The sequence below is a fragment of the Cetorhinus maximus genome, chromosome 7 (assembly GCF_964194155.1).
Source record: "Cetorhinus maximus chromosome 7, sCetMax3.hap1.1, whole genome shotgun sequence".
NCBI lineage: Eukaryota > Metazoa > Chordata > Chondrichthyes > Lamniformes > Cetorhinidae > Cetorhinus > Cetorhinus maximus.
In genome coordinates, this window is record NC_135885.1 from 6740115 (window position 1) to 6755824 (window position 15710).

A 15710-nucleotide genomic window follows, 5' to 3' on the forward strand; every position below is an offset into this window, starting at 1 on the left:
GAAAATGCAGCTTGCCAGGATTGGTTGTGACCCCAAATACTGAATTGTTTTCGTGGAGTATTATCCATCAGTATGATACTTTTCTTGTTTAAAAGGAAGATGGATATGAAATTGTGAAATAAGGGTGGTAAGGTTATGGAATGAGGGAAGAGAATAGGGATTATATGGCACAATATCAGGGCAGGCTCAGTTGGCCACCTTTTGGTTTTCACAGTGGCACAAAGACTTAATTTTAATAAACTGGAATCAAACTTTAGTTCCCAGATATTGTTCTAACACAGCTTTCCCTGAACGGTTCTGTTAATATATTTCTTGAGCAGTATAAATTTAGAAGCTGGTTTGGATTCTATGCATGTGTCTACCTGTCATCCATCATTTGTCTAATGTTGAAAGCAGCTGGTTTGGGGTCCTAATTTTTACAATTTGAGATGTACCTAAGTGTTTATTGTTATGATACGGCAGATGATGTGTGCCAGGTGGATCAAATCCACAAGGGCAACTTGATTGTGCCAGCACAACGGTTTTGTAACTTATATTTATTTTGAGGTGCATGCACTGAATTCGTAAGCAATAAGTCATCCAAGGCTTGTAGAGTTTTTTAAAAACTAAAATTAAACTATTAACAAACAAGAAAATTTCAAGCACATACATAGAACTACAAATTACTACTGTAATAACTCCTAAAATCCCTAAGTAACCTGGCTCCCAGTTCCACCCTCTTTAAGGCAAAGGTCCAAAATAGATTTTAAACAGATCCAGCAAATTAACACACTGCCATGGACAGTGGAATTCAAAATGGTGCTTTCCAGCTTCAGTTTCTGTGGATAACAGGCTTAATGCACAAATACTGGAGGCTTCTTGGAGGCTATTTCACACACACCTGTTAGATCTTACAATGCCTTCCCCTGGCACACAGCCTCATTCTCCTTTATATATGTTTCTCTTTCTTAATGTGTAAATTCTATTGTTTCATAAGGCTTTGAAACTTTAACTTTCTCATAATATAAATCTTTTCATGTTGCCACTATATATATTCTCATTAACCTCTTTAACATTCAAACCTCCCTTCATCTATCTAAAATGCAAATTTGCTTCATACCTTAGATGCCAAGACCCCAAACATGTTTACTCGTTAGCACATTAAAGACACTTCTACACCTTACTACTTTTGATAACTTCAACTTGCAGTCTGCTTGGCTACAAAATGTAATTAAATCTCTCACAGGACAACACAACGCCCCATAAACCTACCTTACAATAAACCAGAAAAATATTATGAAAATTATTTTACACATGATATTATATTGATGAGCATGACAAAGTTGCAGTGTTTCATCCTGTATTAATATCTGGAGACTGAAGGTTTGTTCCAGCCATTGAAATATTGATTGTTATGGGTCCTTACTTAGTGCAATGTATTTTAGCAATATCAGTGCAGATTAGATTAGCAGTAGTTCAGCTGCATTAACTTGCAAGGGCTTGTTTCTTTGTCTGTTGAGGTGTGTAAAGAGATGGTATTACTCACTGGGACAGCAGATGACATGTTTGTGGAGCTTGTGACGGCACAAGCCATCACTGGATAGAATTGGCATTCTCTTGTACGTAGCTCAGTGATGAGATTTCTTGGAAAGTGCAGTTCTTAGCTGCGCAATGGTTTAACAAATTGTGTGGAGGCTGGGCCGCACATTGTGCAATTTAGGACTGTACATGAGCAGCAGTCAAAGTAGTGCGCAGAATGGATTTTATAGGCATTTCTGCATTGTGGTAGGCTTTGGGCTTCAGGGGTGTAACCAACATGAACAGCTGCCCTTCTGTTTTTCTGCTAAAATTAGTTGTCCTCTGTGGAGCCCAGCTCCTTAATTACAGATGTTCTGGCACAGCTACAACACTGGTATTTATCCAGCAATGTGAAAAATTGCCCAGGTATGTCCTGTTCCCAAAAAGCAGGACAAATTCAATCAAGCCAATTACCACCCCATTAATCTGCTCTTGATCATTGGCAAAATGATGGAAGGTGTCATTGACTATCTTGCACTGAGCAACAACCTGCTCACTGATGTTCAGTTTGGGTTCCACGAGGGTCATTTAGCTCCGGACCTCATTGCAGCCTTGATACAAACATCGACAAGAGAGCTGAACTCCAAGGGTGAGGTGAGAGTGACTGCCCTTGACATCAAGGCAGCATTTGACCGAGTGTAGCATCAAGGAGCCCTAGCAAAACTGATGTCACTGGGAATCGGGGGAAACCTCTCTGCTGGTTGGAGTCATACCTAGCACAAAGGAAGATGGTTGTGGTTGTTGGAGGCCAATCATCTCAGGCCCAGGACATGGCTGCAGGAGTTCCTCAGGGTAGTGACCTAGCCCAACCATCTTCAGCTACTTTATCAATGACCTTCCTTCCATCATAAGGTCAGAACTGGGGATGTTTGCTTATGATTGGTCAATGTTCACCATTCTTGACTCCTTAGATACTGAAGCACTTGGTGTCCATATGCACCAAAACCTAAACAACATTCAAGCTTGGTCTGATAAATGGCAAATAACATCCCTTCCACACAAGTGCCATCTTCAACAAGAAACAACCTAGCCATCTCTCCTTAGTTAGGTTCTTAGGTTCAAACATTGTTAGTTAAATAGCCTAGTTAAACAGGGAGCTGCATGAAGTGGCGGTTACCTGTCAATCAGCTGAAAGTAGTTGCCCTCAATAGGTGTTAATTTGTGTAGCATAAAGCTAAGCTAGCTTTTGAATCATCAGAGGCTCTGAAAGCAGAGAGATTTTAAACCCACACGCAGAAAGGGGCACGTGTACACCAGAGTCTTCCTGACTGAGATTTTGACTGAGTGAAGAGTTGGGAATTGGGGGCAGAGGGGGAAAGAGGCGCTCCTTTTTCTACTTTTCCTCCAGACTGCAGTGGTGGTAAGTTTCCTGCCTTGTTTCCAAGCTAGGTGAATGCAATTATCTATAAATTGCACTGTAAATTATTAATTGTGTAAATTATTAATTGGCTAATTAAATAAGGTTGGACAGAAATGGCAGGGCTGGTGATGTGCAGCGGTTCAGGAAGGCATCTCAATACCACCTTCTTGAGAGCAATTAAGGATGGGCGATAAATACTGGCCTAGCCAGTGATACCCACAGTCCGTGAGCGAATAATAAAAAAAATTTCCTCTCAAGCGCCTCTATTTCTCTCACCAAAGATGCTCCTTAAAACCTGCCTCTTTGACCAAGCATTTGTTCACCTCTCCTAATTTCGTTTCCTCGCATGTAATATGATAATTGCTGGAATGGACAGCATTTGGTGCTCATCCCTAATTGATCTTGTAGAAGGTGATGCTGAGCCACTGCCTTGAACCACTGCAGTCTATCTGGTGTAGGTATATGTACAGAGATGTTGGAAAGAGTTGCAGGATTTTGGCCCAGCAACAGTGAAGGAACGGTGATATAGTGCCAAGCCAGAATAGCGAGAGTCTTGGAGGGTAACTTGCAGGTGGTTGTATCCCCATGCATTTGCTGTCCCTGTCCTTCTAGGTGGTAGAGGTCACAGGTTTGGAAGGTGCTGTTGAAGACTGCAGTGGTAGACAATGCTGCTACTGTGCATCAGTGGTGGATGGTCTGAATGTTTAAGTCGGTGGATGGGGTGCTGATCTAGTGGGCTGCTTTGGCTTGGATGGTGTTGAGCTTCTTGAGTATTGGAGCTGCACCTATCCAGGCATGTGGAAAGTATTCCATCACATGCCTGAGTACTGAATGTTCAGTACTCAGCAAAGGACTCAGTTTCATGCCCTTACGCCCTCACCTCACTGAATTTTGGGCTTGGCAGGATGCTGAACTCTTCTTCCACCGTCTTTGTCTCCGCGCTCACTTCTTTGGGTAGGAGTCTTCCCCCCCCCCCCCCTGTTCAATGGATCCTTTCACCCACCTCCAGTATTCTCCCTCCACCTGGACCCCCTCCTTCTGGTCTCATACCTGCTCTTGATCTTTTCATTGAGAACTGTTGCTGTGACATCGGCTGTCTCAATTTCTCTGCTCCTCTCACCCACTCTAACCTGTCTCCTTCTGAACTTGCCACACTCCGTTCTCTCAGGTCCAACCCCTTTGTTATCAAACCTGCCGACAAGGTTGGTGCTGTTGTTGTCTGGCGTACTGACCTCTACCTCACAGAGGTTGAGCGCCAACTCGCAGACACTTCCTCCTACCTCCCCATGGACCATGACCCCACCACCGAACATAAGCCATTGTTTCCAGGACTGTCACTGACCTCATCTGCCCTGGAGATCTTCCCTTCATATCTTCCAACCTCAAGGTCTCCCAATCTCGGACAGCCCGCCCCTATTCCTCCCCAAAATCCACAAACAGGACTGTCCCGGTAGACCGATTGTGTCAGCCTGTTCCTGTCCCATGGAACTAATTTCTTCCTATCTTCACACAATCTCAGTGCAGGAGAGGCCCTTCGGCCCATCAAGTCTGCACTGACACGTGAGAAACACCTGACCTACCTACCTAACCCCATTTACCAGCACTTGGCCCATAGCCTTGAATGTTATGACATGCCAAGCGCTCATCCAGGTACTTTTTAAAGGATGTGAGGCAACCCGCCTCCACCACCCTCCCGGGCAACGCATTCCAGACCTCCTTGACTCCTTCAGATTCTTGACTCCGTTCTCTCTCCCCTTGCCCAGTCTCTTCCCACCTAGATCCGTGATTCCTCTGATGCTCTACATCATATCAACAACTTCCAATTCCCTGGCCCCAACCGCTGTCTCTTCACCATGGACGTCCAATCCCTCTCCACCTCCATCCCCCACCAGGCTGTTCCTTGAACAGAGACCCGAACAATCCCCATCCACCACTCCTCTCCTCCACCTGGCTGAACTTGTTCTCTCACTGAACAATTTCTCCTTAAACTTGCCTCACTTCCTCCAAATAAAAGGTGTGGCTATGGGTACATACATGGGTCCCAGTTATGCCTGTCTCTTTATGAGGTATGTGGAACATTTCTTGTGCTAGTCCTACTCAGGCCCCCTCCCATAACTCTTTCTCCGGTACATCAATGACTGTTTTGGTGCCGCTTCATGCTCTCGCCTGGACCTGGAAATTTTTAAATTAATTTTGCTTCCAATTTCCACCCCTCCATCACTTTCATATGGTCCATCACTGATACTTCCCTTCCCTTCCTTGACCTCCCTTTCTCTATTTCTGGTGATAGACTGTCCACCAATATTCATTACAAGCCCACCGACTACCACAGCTACCTCGACTACAACTACTCACACCCTACTTCCTGAAAGGACTCTGACCCATTCTCTCAGTTCCTTCGCCTTCATTGCATCTGTTCTGCTGATACCACTTTCCAAAACAGTGCTTCTGACATGTCTTCCTTCTTCCTTAACTGAGGTTTCCCATCCACGGTGGTTGACAGGGCCCTCAACCGTGTCTAACCCATCCCCCACGCCTCTGCCCTCACACCTTCCTCTCCCTCCCGGAACCATGATATGGTCCCCCTTGTCCTCACTTTTCACCCCACCAGCCTCCACATTCAAAGGATCATGCTCTGCTATTTCCGCCAACTCCAGCATGATGCCACCACCAAACAACATTTTCCCTTCACCCCCACTTTGCCGGTATTCCATAGGGCCCGTTCCCTCCGGGACACCCTGGTCCACTCCTCCGTCACCCGCTACACCTCAACCCCCTCCCACGGCACCTTCCCGTGCAATCGCAGAAGGTGCAACGCCTGCCCCTTTACTTTCCCTCTTCCTCATCGTCCAAGGCCCAAACACTCCTTTCAAGAGAAGCAGTGCCTCACTTGCACTTGCCTCAATTGATCTACTGCATTCGCTGCTCCCAACGCGGTCTCCTCTACATTGGAGAGACCAAACACAGACTGGGTGACCGCTTTGCGGAACACCTTCGGTCTGTCCGCAAGTATGACCCAGGCCTTCCTGTCGCTTGCCATTTCAACACACGATCCTGCTCTCATGCTCATGTCTGTCCTTGGCCTGCTGCATTGAATCAGTGAAGCTCAACGCAAACTGGAGGAACAGCACCTCATCTTCCGATTAGGCACTTTACAGCCTTCCGGACTTAACATTGAGTTCAACAACTTCAGATCATGAACTCTCTCCTCCATCCTCACCCCTTTTTGATCTCCTTTTTCCAAATATTTATTTTTTAATTTTTATAGATTTTTTTCCCCCACCTATTTCCATTATTATTATTTTTTAAATTTATTTCCAGTCATTGTTTTATCCCCACTTTTTAGCATATTTTGATCTTTTCTCCCCCACCCCACCTCCACTAGGGCCATCTGTCACTTGCTCATCCTGCTTTCTACTCTTAATGTCATCATTAGCACCTCCTTTAGCCAGTATCACCACCATCAACACCCCTTCAACCTTTTGTTTCTGATATCTTTTGCAATCTCTCCTTTGTTTCCACCTATCACTGGCCTTCTAACCAGCTTTACCTGTCCCACCCACTTTAAACAGTATATATTTCACCACATTTTTACTTCTCTTTAGTTCTAAAGTGTCATACGGACTCGAAATGTTAACTCTGTCTTTCTCTCCACAGATGCTGTCAGACCTGCTGAGTTTTTCCAGCAATTTTTGTTTTTGTTCCAGATTTCCAGCATTCGCAGTATTTTGCTTTTATACTTCACTGAATGTTCAACAGAAACCAAACCCATTTCTCTTTGTCTGATAACTACGTGTCTATTTTTCACCAGCTGTGAACAGAAAAATCTTTCACTTATTATGGTGTCTTTCACAGCCTCAGAGGACATTTCAAGGTGTTTTGCAGTCGGAGGTAATTTTAAAGTGTTGTCACTGTTGCAGTGTAGGGGGTTAGTTTGGACACAGCATGCCCCCTCAGGTGTATATTGGAAATGAAGGAAAATTCCTTCAATTCAACTGTTGTTAAGTTGTTTGCAAGTACTGTGTTAAGTAACGTCCCACTTTATTTAACAGAGAGTACTTCCTGAAGACTAATGCTCAACTGAATATTCGGTGTCGGCAGCTGTTGTCGGAACTGTCTTACGTTTACCCTATTGAAGTGGTAAGGTTATTGCGCATTTTCTTTTCACCTTTTCCCGATATGCCCGAGGTTCAGGTTCTCAGTACAGAGAAAATGCTATGTGTTGTTACCAAATGAGAAGGTAGACAATCCGCGGAGGAGCTCCTGCCATTAGCTAGAGGCACAAAGCTGCTTTCTTTCTCCATTGCTACCTGGTCCTCTTGTGTTTCTCCAATGTTTTGGAAATTCGCTTTTTCAGAATTCATACCTTACTCCTTGTTATTTTCATGATGAAACTACCATTTTAGACAACAAGTGCTGGAGCATCTCAGAATGACTGTTCTGATATGCTCCTTATGTGAAAACGGAATTACCAACTAGTGACCCTCTAGTTAAGATGGGGGCATAGAAGAGCTAAGTATTGTTTCCCTGCGATTGAGTTGGCTCCAAGATGATTGACCTGATGAACAAAGGTCAGATCCAGGCCAACTCTGTTGTAGACTGGGTAATATGAGCAGGCAGATCTTCAGTACTCTAGGGCACTATTAATGATTGACCACCCAACCTGTTGGAGGAATAGATCTATCAGTAGCAATTTACAATACTGCATGCCATGTTTTAACGTATGGGACTGTCTTAACTGCAAAAGCAGTGAGAAGCTTGCTATTGCTCTGCCAGGGTGTTGAGCAGTTCCAAGTATTTAGATCCTAAGGTCTTTGCAAACAGGGTGGTCCCTAAGTTTGTGTGTCAGTGTTCACCTTTACACTTGAGTAAATGAGGTTAGTTATGCAAATGAATTAAACTTGGAGACCTGGTACACTGAGGATGATAATAGCCTTCACCAGAATATAGACTGGTGAAAAGGGCAAGCTCATGGAAGATGAAACAATGCAGAGAAGTATGAAGTGATACATTTTGTCAGGAAGAATGAGCAGAGGCAATGTAAACCAAATAGTACAACAATAACTAGCAAAGCACTTTTGGCATAGTAAAATGTTCCAGGGTGCTTCAACGCAGTATTACAAAACAAAATTTAACACTCAGCCACACAAGGGGGATATTAAGACTTGGTCAAAAAGGTGGCTTTTGAGAATGTGTTAAAGGAGAGAAAAGAGGCAGAGAGGTTTGAGGAAATTCTAGGGCTTGCGGCTTTGCCAGCTGAAGGCATGGCTGCCAATGGTAGAGCAATTTAAATTTGGGATGCTTGAGAGGCTGGATGGAAGGAGCACAGATATCTGGAGGCTTGCAGGGCTGAAGACCTGGGGGTGTACATCCACAAATCTCTGAAGGTGGTAGGACAAATTGAAAAGGCTGTTCGTGTTTTGAAACAATGTACAGGACCTTTGGCCTGCTACATACAGCATTGAATACACAGTAAGGAAGGTATGTAAAACATGTTTTAAAAAAAAAAACCATTGGTTAATCCTCAGCTGCAATATTGTGTTCAGTTCTGGATGTCACATTATAGGAAGGATGTCAAGGCCTTGGAGCAGAAGCAATGAAGATTTACTAGAATGGTACCAGAGATGAAGGACTTCTGTTATGTGGAGTAATTAGATAAGCTTCTCTTTTTGAACAGGGGAGATTTAAGGGGAGGTTTAATAGAGGAGTTCAAAATTGTAAAGGGTTTTGATAGAGGAGTTCAAAATTGTAAAGGGTTTTGATAGACTTAAACAATACTGCATTCTTTCCACTGGCAGGACAGCCAGTAACTAGAGGACACCGATTTAAGATTTATGAGCAAAAGAGTTAGAATTGGGGGGGGAGATGAAGATTTTTTTTACACAGCATGTTATGATCTGACGTGCACAGCCTGAAAGTATGGTGGAAGCTGTTTCAATATTAACTTTCAAAAGGAAAATAGTGGCGTAGCGGCACTAATTCGATAACACTTCCAAATTGTACAAGCACAGTGGACCAAATGACCAGCTTCTGTACTGTAGTATTCTGAGAATTTCTACAGATCCCACATGTAGATTGCGTGCTCCTCAAAAGGGAAATGGAATTGTGTATTTTTCACTGCTTTTGTTTAGAGACACTCCAGTATGATTTTTGTAGTCTAGTATAGTTTTCTGTTTATGCTAGGTACCTGGCTATCTTAAAAATCCAGGTGAGAGAACACCTTAATCTGATATCTCCTTTTTGCATCTGTATGGTATATAATATCTGTCATCGAGAAAGTGCTAGAATCCATTATTAAGGATTTTATAGCAGGATACTTTGCCCTGCCTGTTCAAATCATAATTATCTATCATGGCTTTGTGAAAGGGAAATTGTGTTTAACTGATCTGGTAGAGTTCTTTTGTGAAGTAACATTCAAGGTGGATAAAGGGGAGCTGGTAGATGTGGTGCACTTGGGTTTCCAAAAGGCATTTGTCAAAGTACCACATTAAAGGCTACTGCAAATAAGAACACATATTAGCATAGATAAAGGGCTGGTTGGCTAACGGGAAGCAGAGAGAAGGCATAAATGGGTCTTTTTCGGATTAACAAGCTGTAACTCATGGAGTATCAGCGCTGGGTCCCCAACTATTTACAATCTATATCAATAACTTGGACGAAGGGAGCGAATATATGGTAGCTAAATTTGCTGATGGCACCAAGATGGGTCAGAAAGTAAGTTGTCAAGAGGAGATCGAATGTCTGCAAAGCGATATAGGCAGGTAAAAGGGTGCTGGTTGATTGACAAGTTGACTCTGACGGAGGTGTTACCATGGGGGAAGCAATGGGGAACAATAGGCTCCCCAGCTCCCAGGTAATTCAAAAAGCTGTGAGGCTTACACACTTTTCTTTTGTTTGCAGAGAACAGGTTCCTGTGTATGAATGTATGTTGCTTCTAGCAAGCATAATGAGCCACGTTATGAGCTCGACTGACGATCATAAATTGGTTGACTTGTTAACCACTCGGCATCCTTTTCTTTGTTACCTGTAGTATAAATTGTTGTGATGGTTTGAAAATTGGCATTCTTCAGTTTGTCCTGATGAGTGCAAGGTGAAAAGGCTTTCTTTTTAGCAATATCCACACCCTTATCTAACAATCTATCAATTTCAATCCTGAAAATGTCAATAAACCTGGGGAGAGTGATTCAGTTTCCATTATCCTTTATGTGGAAAAAAGTGCTGCTTAATTTCTCTCCTGGGTGGCCCAACATTAATTTTAAGATTATGCTCTCATTTTCCGGATTCCCCACCAGAGGAAATAGCTTCTCTCAATCTACCCTAACAAATCAGTTTATCTTTTTAAACTTAATTAGATCACCCCACAATCTACTAAACTCAATAGAATCCAAGCCAAGTTTATGCATCATTCCTTTCAAATTTAACCCTTTAAGTCATGGTATTCTGATTAATCTGCGCTGCTGAACCTCATTCTGATGAATTCCAACTAAAGCTTGAAGTGCAGTGCCTAAAACTGAACACAGCACTTGAGATGAGTTTTGTTCAAGACTCCGTACATTGAAGCATCACTTCCTGACCTTTGAATTGCGGTGCCTTTGAGATAAAGGGCACTATTCCATTCGCCTTTTTAGATTTAGATTTTAATGATTTGTGTAAATGAACCTCTTTGCACCATAAGGAAGTATTGTGGTTTGTCTTTCTGATTTAATTTTGGGAGATGGATATCTGAATTCGGTATTCCTTTTTGATGTGGTTCTACACGCTTGAAGCCTATTTAAGTTTAAAAACTGTCCAAGTATTTCATTGAATTCTGCAGTAAGAATAAATAGCACAGGGTAAGGTAGCTTTAAATTTAACATCTGTGGCTGGCTTCAATTTGAAGTTTAAAATCGAGGTTTATGTTCGTATCCCTGTACACAACGTTTTCAGAAATATCAACTGTTGTAAAGTTGCTCAACTTTTGTCTTTTACAGAATGATCAGAAGGATTATTTTATGTGTGGAGTCAAACTACCAAATTCAGAAGACTTTCAAGGTATATAAATCTGTTTGTATTTTAAAGGACTTAGTTACTTTGTTTCTTGAGTGACTAACCTACATACAAATGTGAGTTTGATTTATATTATCAAATGAAAAAAAAATTACCAATGAAAAGAATTTTGCTTACAACTATATATAAAAGAGGCAAGATTTGATATAGCACACTCTGGATCTAGCTTTACCTCTTTTGCTGCATGATGTTTGTAAATAAAACTGTTTTGAGTGGATGCTCCAAAGGCACCCTCTTCAGTTACACACTCATTGGGACCCTTTCTCTTTTCAAATGTCCTAGTTGCAATGCTGTTGCACCGGTGTATTGATATGTAGGAATAGTATCTCAGTATTCAAGGCACCATAACAGGTTATAGATTCTGTTTGACAGTGAGATTACTAGTCTTATAGATTTCCATTATAACTGCCCTTTTCATTTCATAAACGAATAAAAATATTTGTAGGTTGCAGTGGAACATAACGTAAAAATAAGAGCAGGAGTGGGCCATTTGGCCACTTGAGCCTGCTCCACCATTCAACTGAATCATGGTTGTTCTGCTGCAATGCAGTTTTCCCATACTATCCTCATATCCCTTGATATTTTTAACATTTAGAAATCTAGTTGTTTGGTAGTACAGAACTTGAGTATTGCTGAATAAATGAGACATGCTGTTGAAGCTTTCGTCTTGCACTTATCAGGACAGACGTAAGGATACCAATTGTAAAGGGAACAACAATTTATATTGCGTGAGAAGAGAGTGCTAATTGATTGGCAAGTGGACTCTGGTAGATGTGTTGCCATGGAGAATGCAGCAGAGAACAGTTAACGGCCAAACTTTGTTTAAATTCAAAACAGGCAGCTTGAATCTGGTCAAGGCGTTCCCATGGGGAATGAACCAGGGAATGGCTGACCCCAAACTTTTGTTTAATTGAGTTTGAAAAGGGCGCAGAGTGTGGCGGGGACTTCCGTTAGTTGGAAAGGATGTGGAGAGCGGGAGAAACTTCAATTTGAAAAGGGCGAGGAGAGCGGCGGGGACTTCAGTTTGGGTACCTTGCTGGGAATCGGAGCGGACCTGTGGGAGACAATCAGGAGCTGAGGAGCGCACTGTTTCAGCTGCTGTGAGGATGCAGTCCATGAAAAAGAAGAATAAAATAACTGTGACATCACAGGAAGCTACTAAGTTGATTGGCTGGTAAGTGCTGAGTCTAAGGGACAGTGAGAGAGAAACCAGCTTAGGACAGGCGAGTTAAGGTAGATTGAGAATGAAAAAGAACTAAAACTTTAAAATAATAAACCAAAATTTGAAAACTTTAAACTTAAAATCAAACAAGAAATATTTTTTAAAAAGCAATAAAAATAAAGTAATTTAAACAAACACCTAAAACACATACCTTGTAGTTAAGAAACATATAACCTTTAGTTGTCAGTGGCACTAGCATTCAATAAATACAGTAACTTGTAGCACACATAGGAAGAAAGTAATTAAAGTAAATTAACTAAATAACAAGTTAGAATGGCAGGACAGGTGTTATGTTGCAGCTGAGATATTAGAGCTCTTGGACGCATGGCACAATGGCACAAATGTCTGCAGGAAGTGTAAGCAGCTTGAGGAATTCTGGATCTGGATTATTGACCTGGATGCCGAAATGTAGACACTGCGCAACGCAAGGGAGGGGGAGAAATACCTGGGTACTTTGTCGCAGAAGACAGTCAGACCATATCGAAGAGGGTCACCTGTCTTGGTTAGCAGTGAGGGGTAGGAGGATGTGACTGTCAGTGAGGCAGGTAATGGGACCAAGCAGACAGTAGGGGAGGAGCCTCGGGCATTGCAATTGTCAAACAGGGTTGAGGTGTTCACAACCTTTGTGGATGAAAGCGAAGTCTGCTAGATGGACGAGCTGGCTGGCCATGGCACTGAGGTACAGGAAGCTGTTCAAGCAGGTGGGGGGAGCAAAAAGGAATGTAGTGGTAGTAGGGGATAGTATAGTGAGGGGGATTGATGCTGTTCTCTGTAGCAAGGAGCGAGAGTCCAGACGGCTACGTTGCCTGCAAGGGTTCAGGACATCTGCTCAGGGCTTTAGAGGAACTTGCAGTGGGAGGGGGAGGATCCAGTTGTCATGGTCCATGTAAGTGCCAATGACATAGCTAGAACTAGGAAAGAGGTTCTGCAAAGTCATTATGAGGAGCTAGGTACCAAATTAAGAAGCAGAACCTCAAAGGTAATAATCTCTGGATTATTATCTGAGCCACATGCAAATTGACATAGGACAGAAAAGATTAGAGACACGAATGCATGGCTCAAAGACTGATGTGGGAGAAGTGGGTTCCAGTTTGTTGGGGCACTGGCATCAGCACTGGGGAAAGTGGGGTTTGTGCCGTTGGGACAGTTTACACCTGAACCGTGCTGGGATGAGTGTTCTCGCAAATCGCATAACTAGGGAAGTAGGGCTTTAAACTAAATGAGGGGTGAGGGATCAAGCTTGGGTAGAGGTAGCAATTCAAGGTGTCGAGTCAAGACAGGAGAGCAAAATAGTAATATGAGAAATGAAGGTCAGAGAATGGCAGGAAGAGACAGAGAGAAAAAACCTAAGGATACATCAACAGTCAAGACTAGATGTTACAAAAAGACAAAACTGAAGGCTTTCTATCTGAATGCATGTAGCGTTCATAACAAAGTAAATGAATTTGATGGTCCACATTGAAGTAAATAAATATGATCTGATAGCAATTACGGAGAAGTGGCTGCAGGGCAACCATGTTTGTGTCCTTAATATTGAAGGGCACATGACATTCAAGAAGAATAGGAAGCAAGGTGAAGGGATAGCACTGTTAATCAAAGAAGGCATTGGTGCAATAGTTAGAGATGGCCTTGGTTCAGGAGATCAGGATGTAGAATCTATTTGGGTGGAGATGAGGAATAGGAGGAAAAAAGAGTCATTAATGGGAGTGGTCTACAGGCCCCCTAACAGTAGCCACAGTGTAGGACAAAGTATTCGAGAAAATATTGTGTACTTGTGATAAAGGGACAGCAATAATCATGGGTGATTTTAATCTACACAAACTGGAAAAATCAGATTAGCAGTTGTAGACTGGATGAGGAGTTCTTGGAATGCTTTCGAGAGAGTTTCTTGGCGCAGCATGTTCTGGAACCATCCAGAGAGCAGGTTATATTAAACTTGGTATTGTGTAACGTGACAGGATTAATTAATGACCTCAGTAAAGACACTCCTAGGTAGCAGCGACCACAATACAATTTAATTTTACATCCAGTTTGAAAGGGAGAAGAGTGGGTCTAAGACTAGTGTCTTAAATGGCCCTTATTTAAGTTTGTGGGGATGAAAGCTGAGCTAGCTGAAGTGAACTGGGAAACTAGGCGATAGGATAGATCAATAGAGAAGCAGTGGCAGACATTTAAGAGAATATTTCAGAGTATTCAGAATAAGTACATTCCTACTATAAAGAAAAATTCTAAGGGGAGGACCCACTATCCATGGTTAACTAGAGATGTTAAGGAAAGCATCAAACTTGAGGAAAAAGCATGCAACTCCGCAAAGATGAGTGGCAGGACAGATGATTGGACAGAATATAAAAAACGGTAGAGAATGACTAAAAGGTTAATCAGGAGAAAGAAATTAGAGTATGAGAGGAAGCTAGCTAGAAATATAAAAAACAGATTGAGTTTCTACAGGCACTTAAAAAGGAAAAGAGTAAGTCAAGTGAATGTTGGTCCTCTAGAGAGTGACAGTGGGGAGTTAATAGATAATAAGGAAATGGCAGAAGAAATGAACAAATATTATGCTTTTGTGTTCACTATAGAGGATACAAAAATACATTCCAGTAATAGTTGCAAATCAGGAGGTGAACAGGAGAAAGGAACTTGGTGAAATTGAAATCATGAGGGATCCGGTACTGAGCAAATTGAAGGAGCTGCAGGCTGGCAAGTCCCCAGTCCCGAAGGACTACATCCTAGGGTTTTAAAAGAGGTGGCTGCTGAGGTAGTCAATGCGCTGGTGTTAATTTTCCAAAATTCGCAGATACTGGAAAGGTTCCATCAGATTGCAAAGTAGCAAATATAGCCCCTCTATTCAAGAAGGGAGGGAGGCAGAAAATAAGCAAACTATTGGCCAGTTAGCTTGATGTCTGCTGTGGGGAAGTTATTAGAATCGATCATTAAGGAGATTATAGCTGGGCACTCAGAAGAATTCAAGGCAATTGGGAAGAGTCATCATGGTTTTGTGTAAGGAAAATCATGCTTAACCAATTTATTGGAGTTTTTTGAAGGAGTAACATGTGCAGTGGATAAAGCGGAGCCTGTAGACGTTATTGTACTTGGATTTCCAGAAGGCAATTGATGAAGTGCCACGTCAAAGATTATTATGGAAGATAAAAGCGCATGGTGTGATGGGTAATATTTTGCATGGATAGAAGGTTGGGTCTTTTTCTGATTGGCAGGATGTGACGAGTGGCATCCCACAGGAGTTTGTACTCGGGCCTCAACTTTTTATGATTTACATCAATGACTTAGATGAGGGGAATGAAGACATGGCAGCTAAATTTGCAGATGACACAGATAGATAGCGAAGTATGTTGTGAAGAGGACATGAGATTACAGATGGATTATTTATAGGTTGAGTGAGTGAGCAAAGATCTGGCAAATTGAGTTTAAAGTGGGAAAATGTGAAGTTGTTCACTTTGGCAGGAAGAACAAGAAATCAGAGTATTACTTAAATGGAGAATGGCTGCATAATTCTGAGCTGCAGAGGGA

The 15710-nt window shown here is 42.3% G+C and overlaps 2 protein-coding genes across 2 annotated transcripts in view; both read left to right on the forward strand.

Moving 5' to 3' along the window:
- LOC144682555 (serpin H1-like) overlaps positions 1-15710 on the forward strand; it is a 525388-nt gene that overhangs the window by 153937 nt on the left and 355741 nt on the right. The gene's annotated exons all lie outside the window — the stretch shown is intronic.
- LOC144683076 (UV radiation resistance-associated gene protein-like) overlaps positions 1-15710 on the forward strand; it is a 271252-nt gene that overhangs the window by 109066 nt on the left and 146476 nt on the right. Inside the window, exons 7-8 of the mRNA XM_078546104.1 lie at positions 6970-7057; positions 10888-10948. Of these exons, the coding sequence (XP_078402230.1) occupies positions 6970-7057; positions 10888-10948 (149 nt within the window). The remainder of the gene's footprint in view (positions 1-6969; positions 7058-10887; positions 10949-15710) is intronic.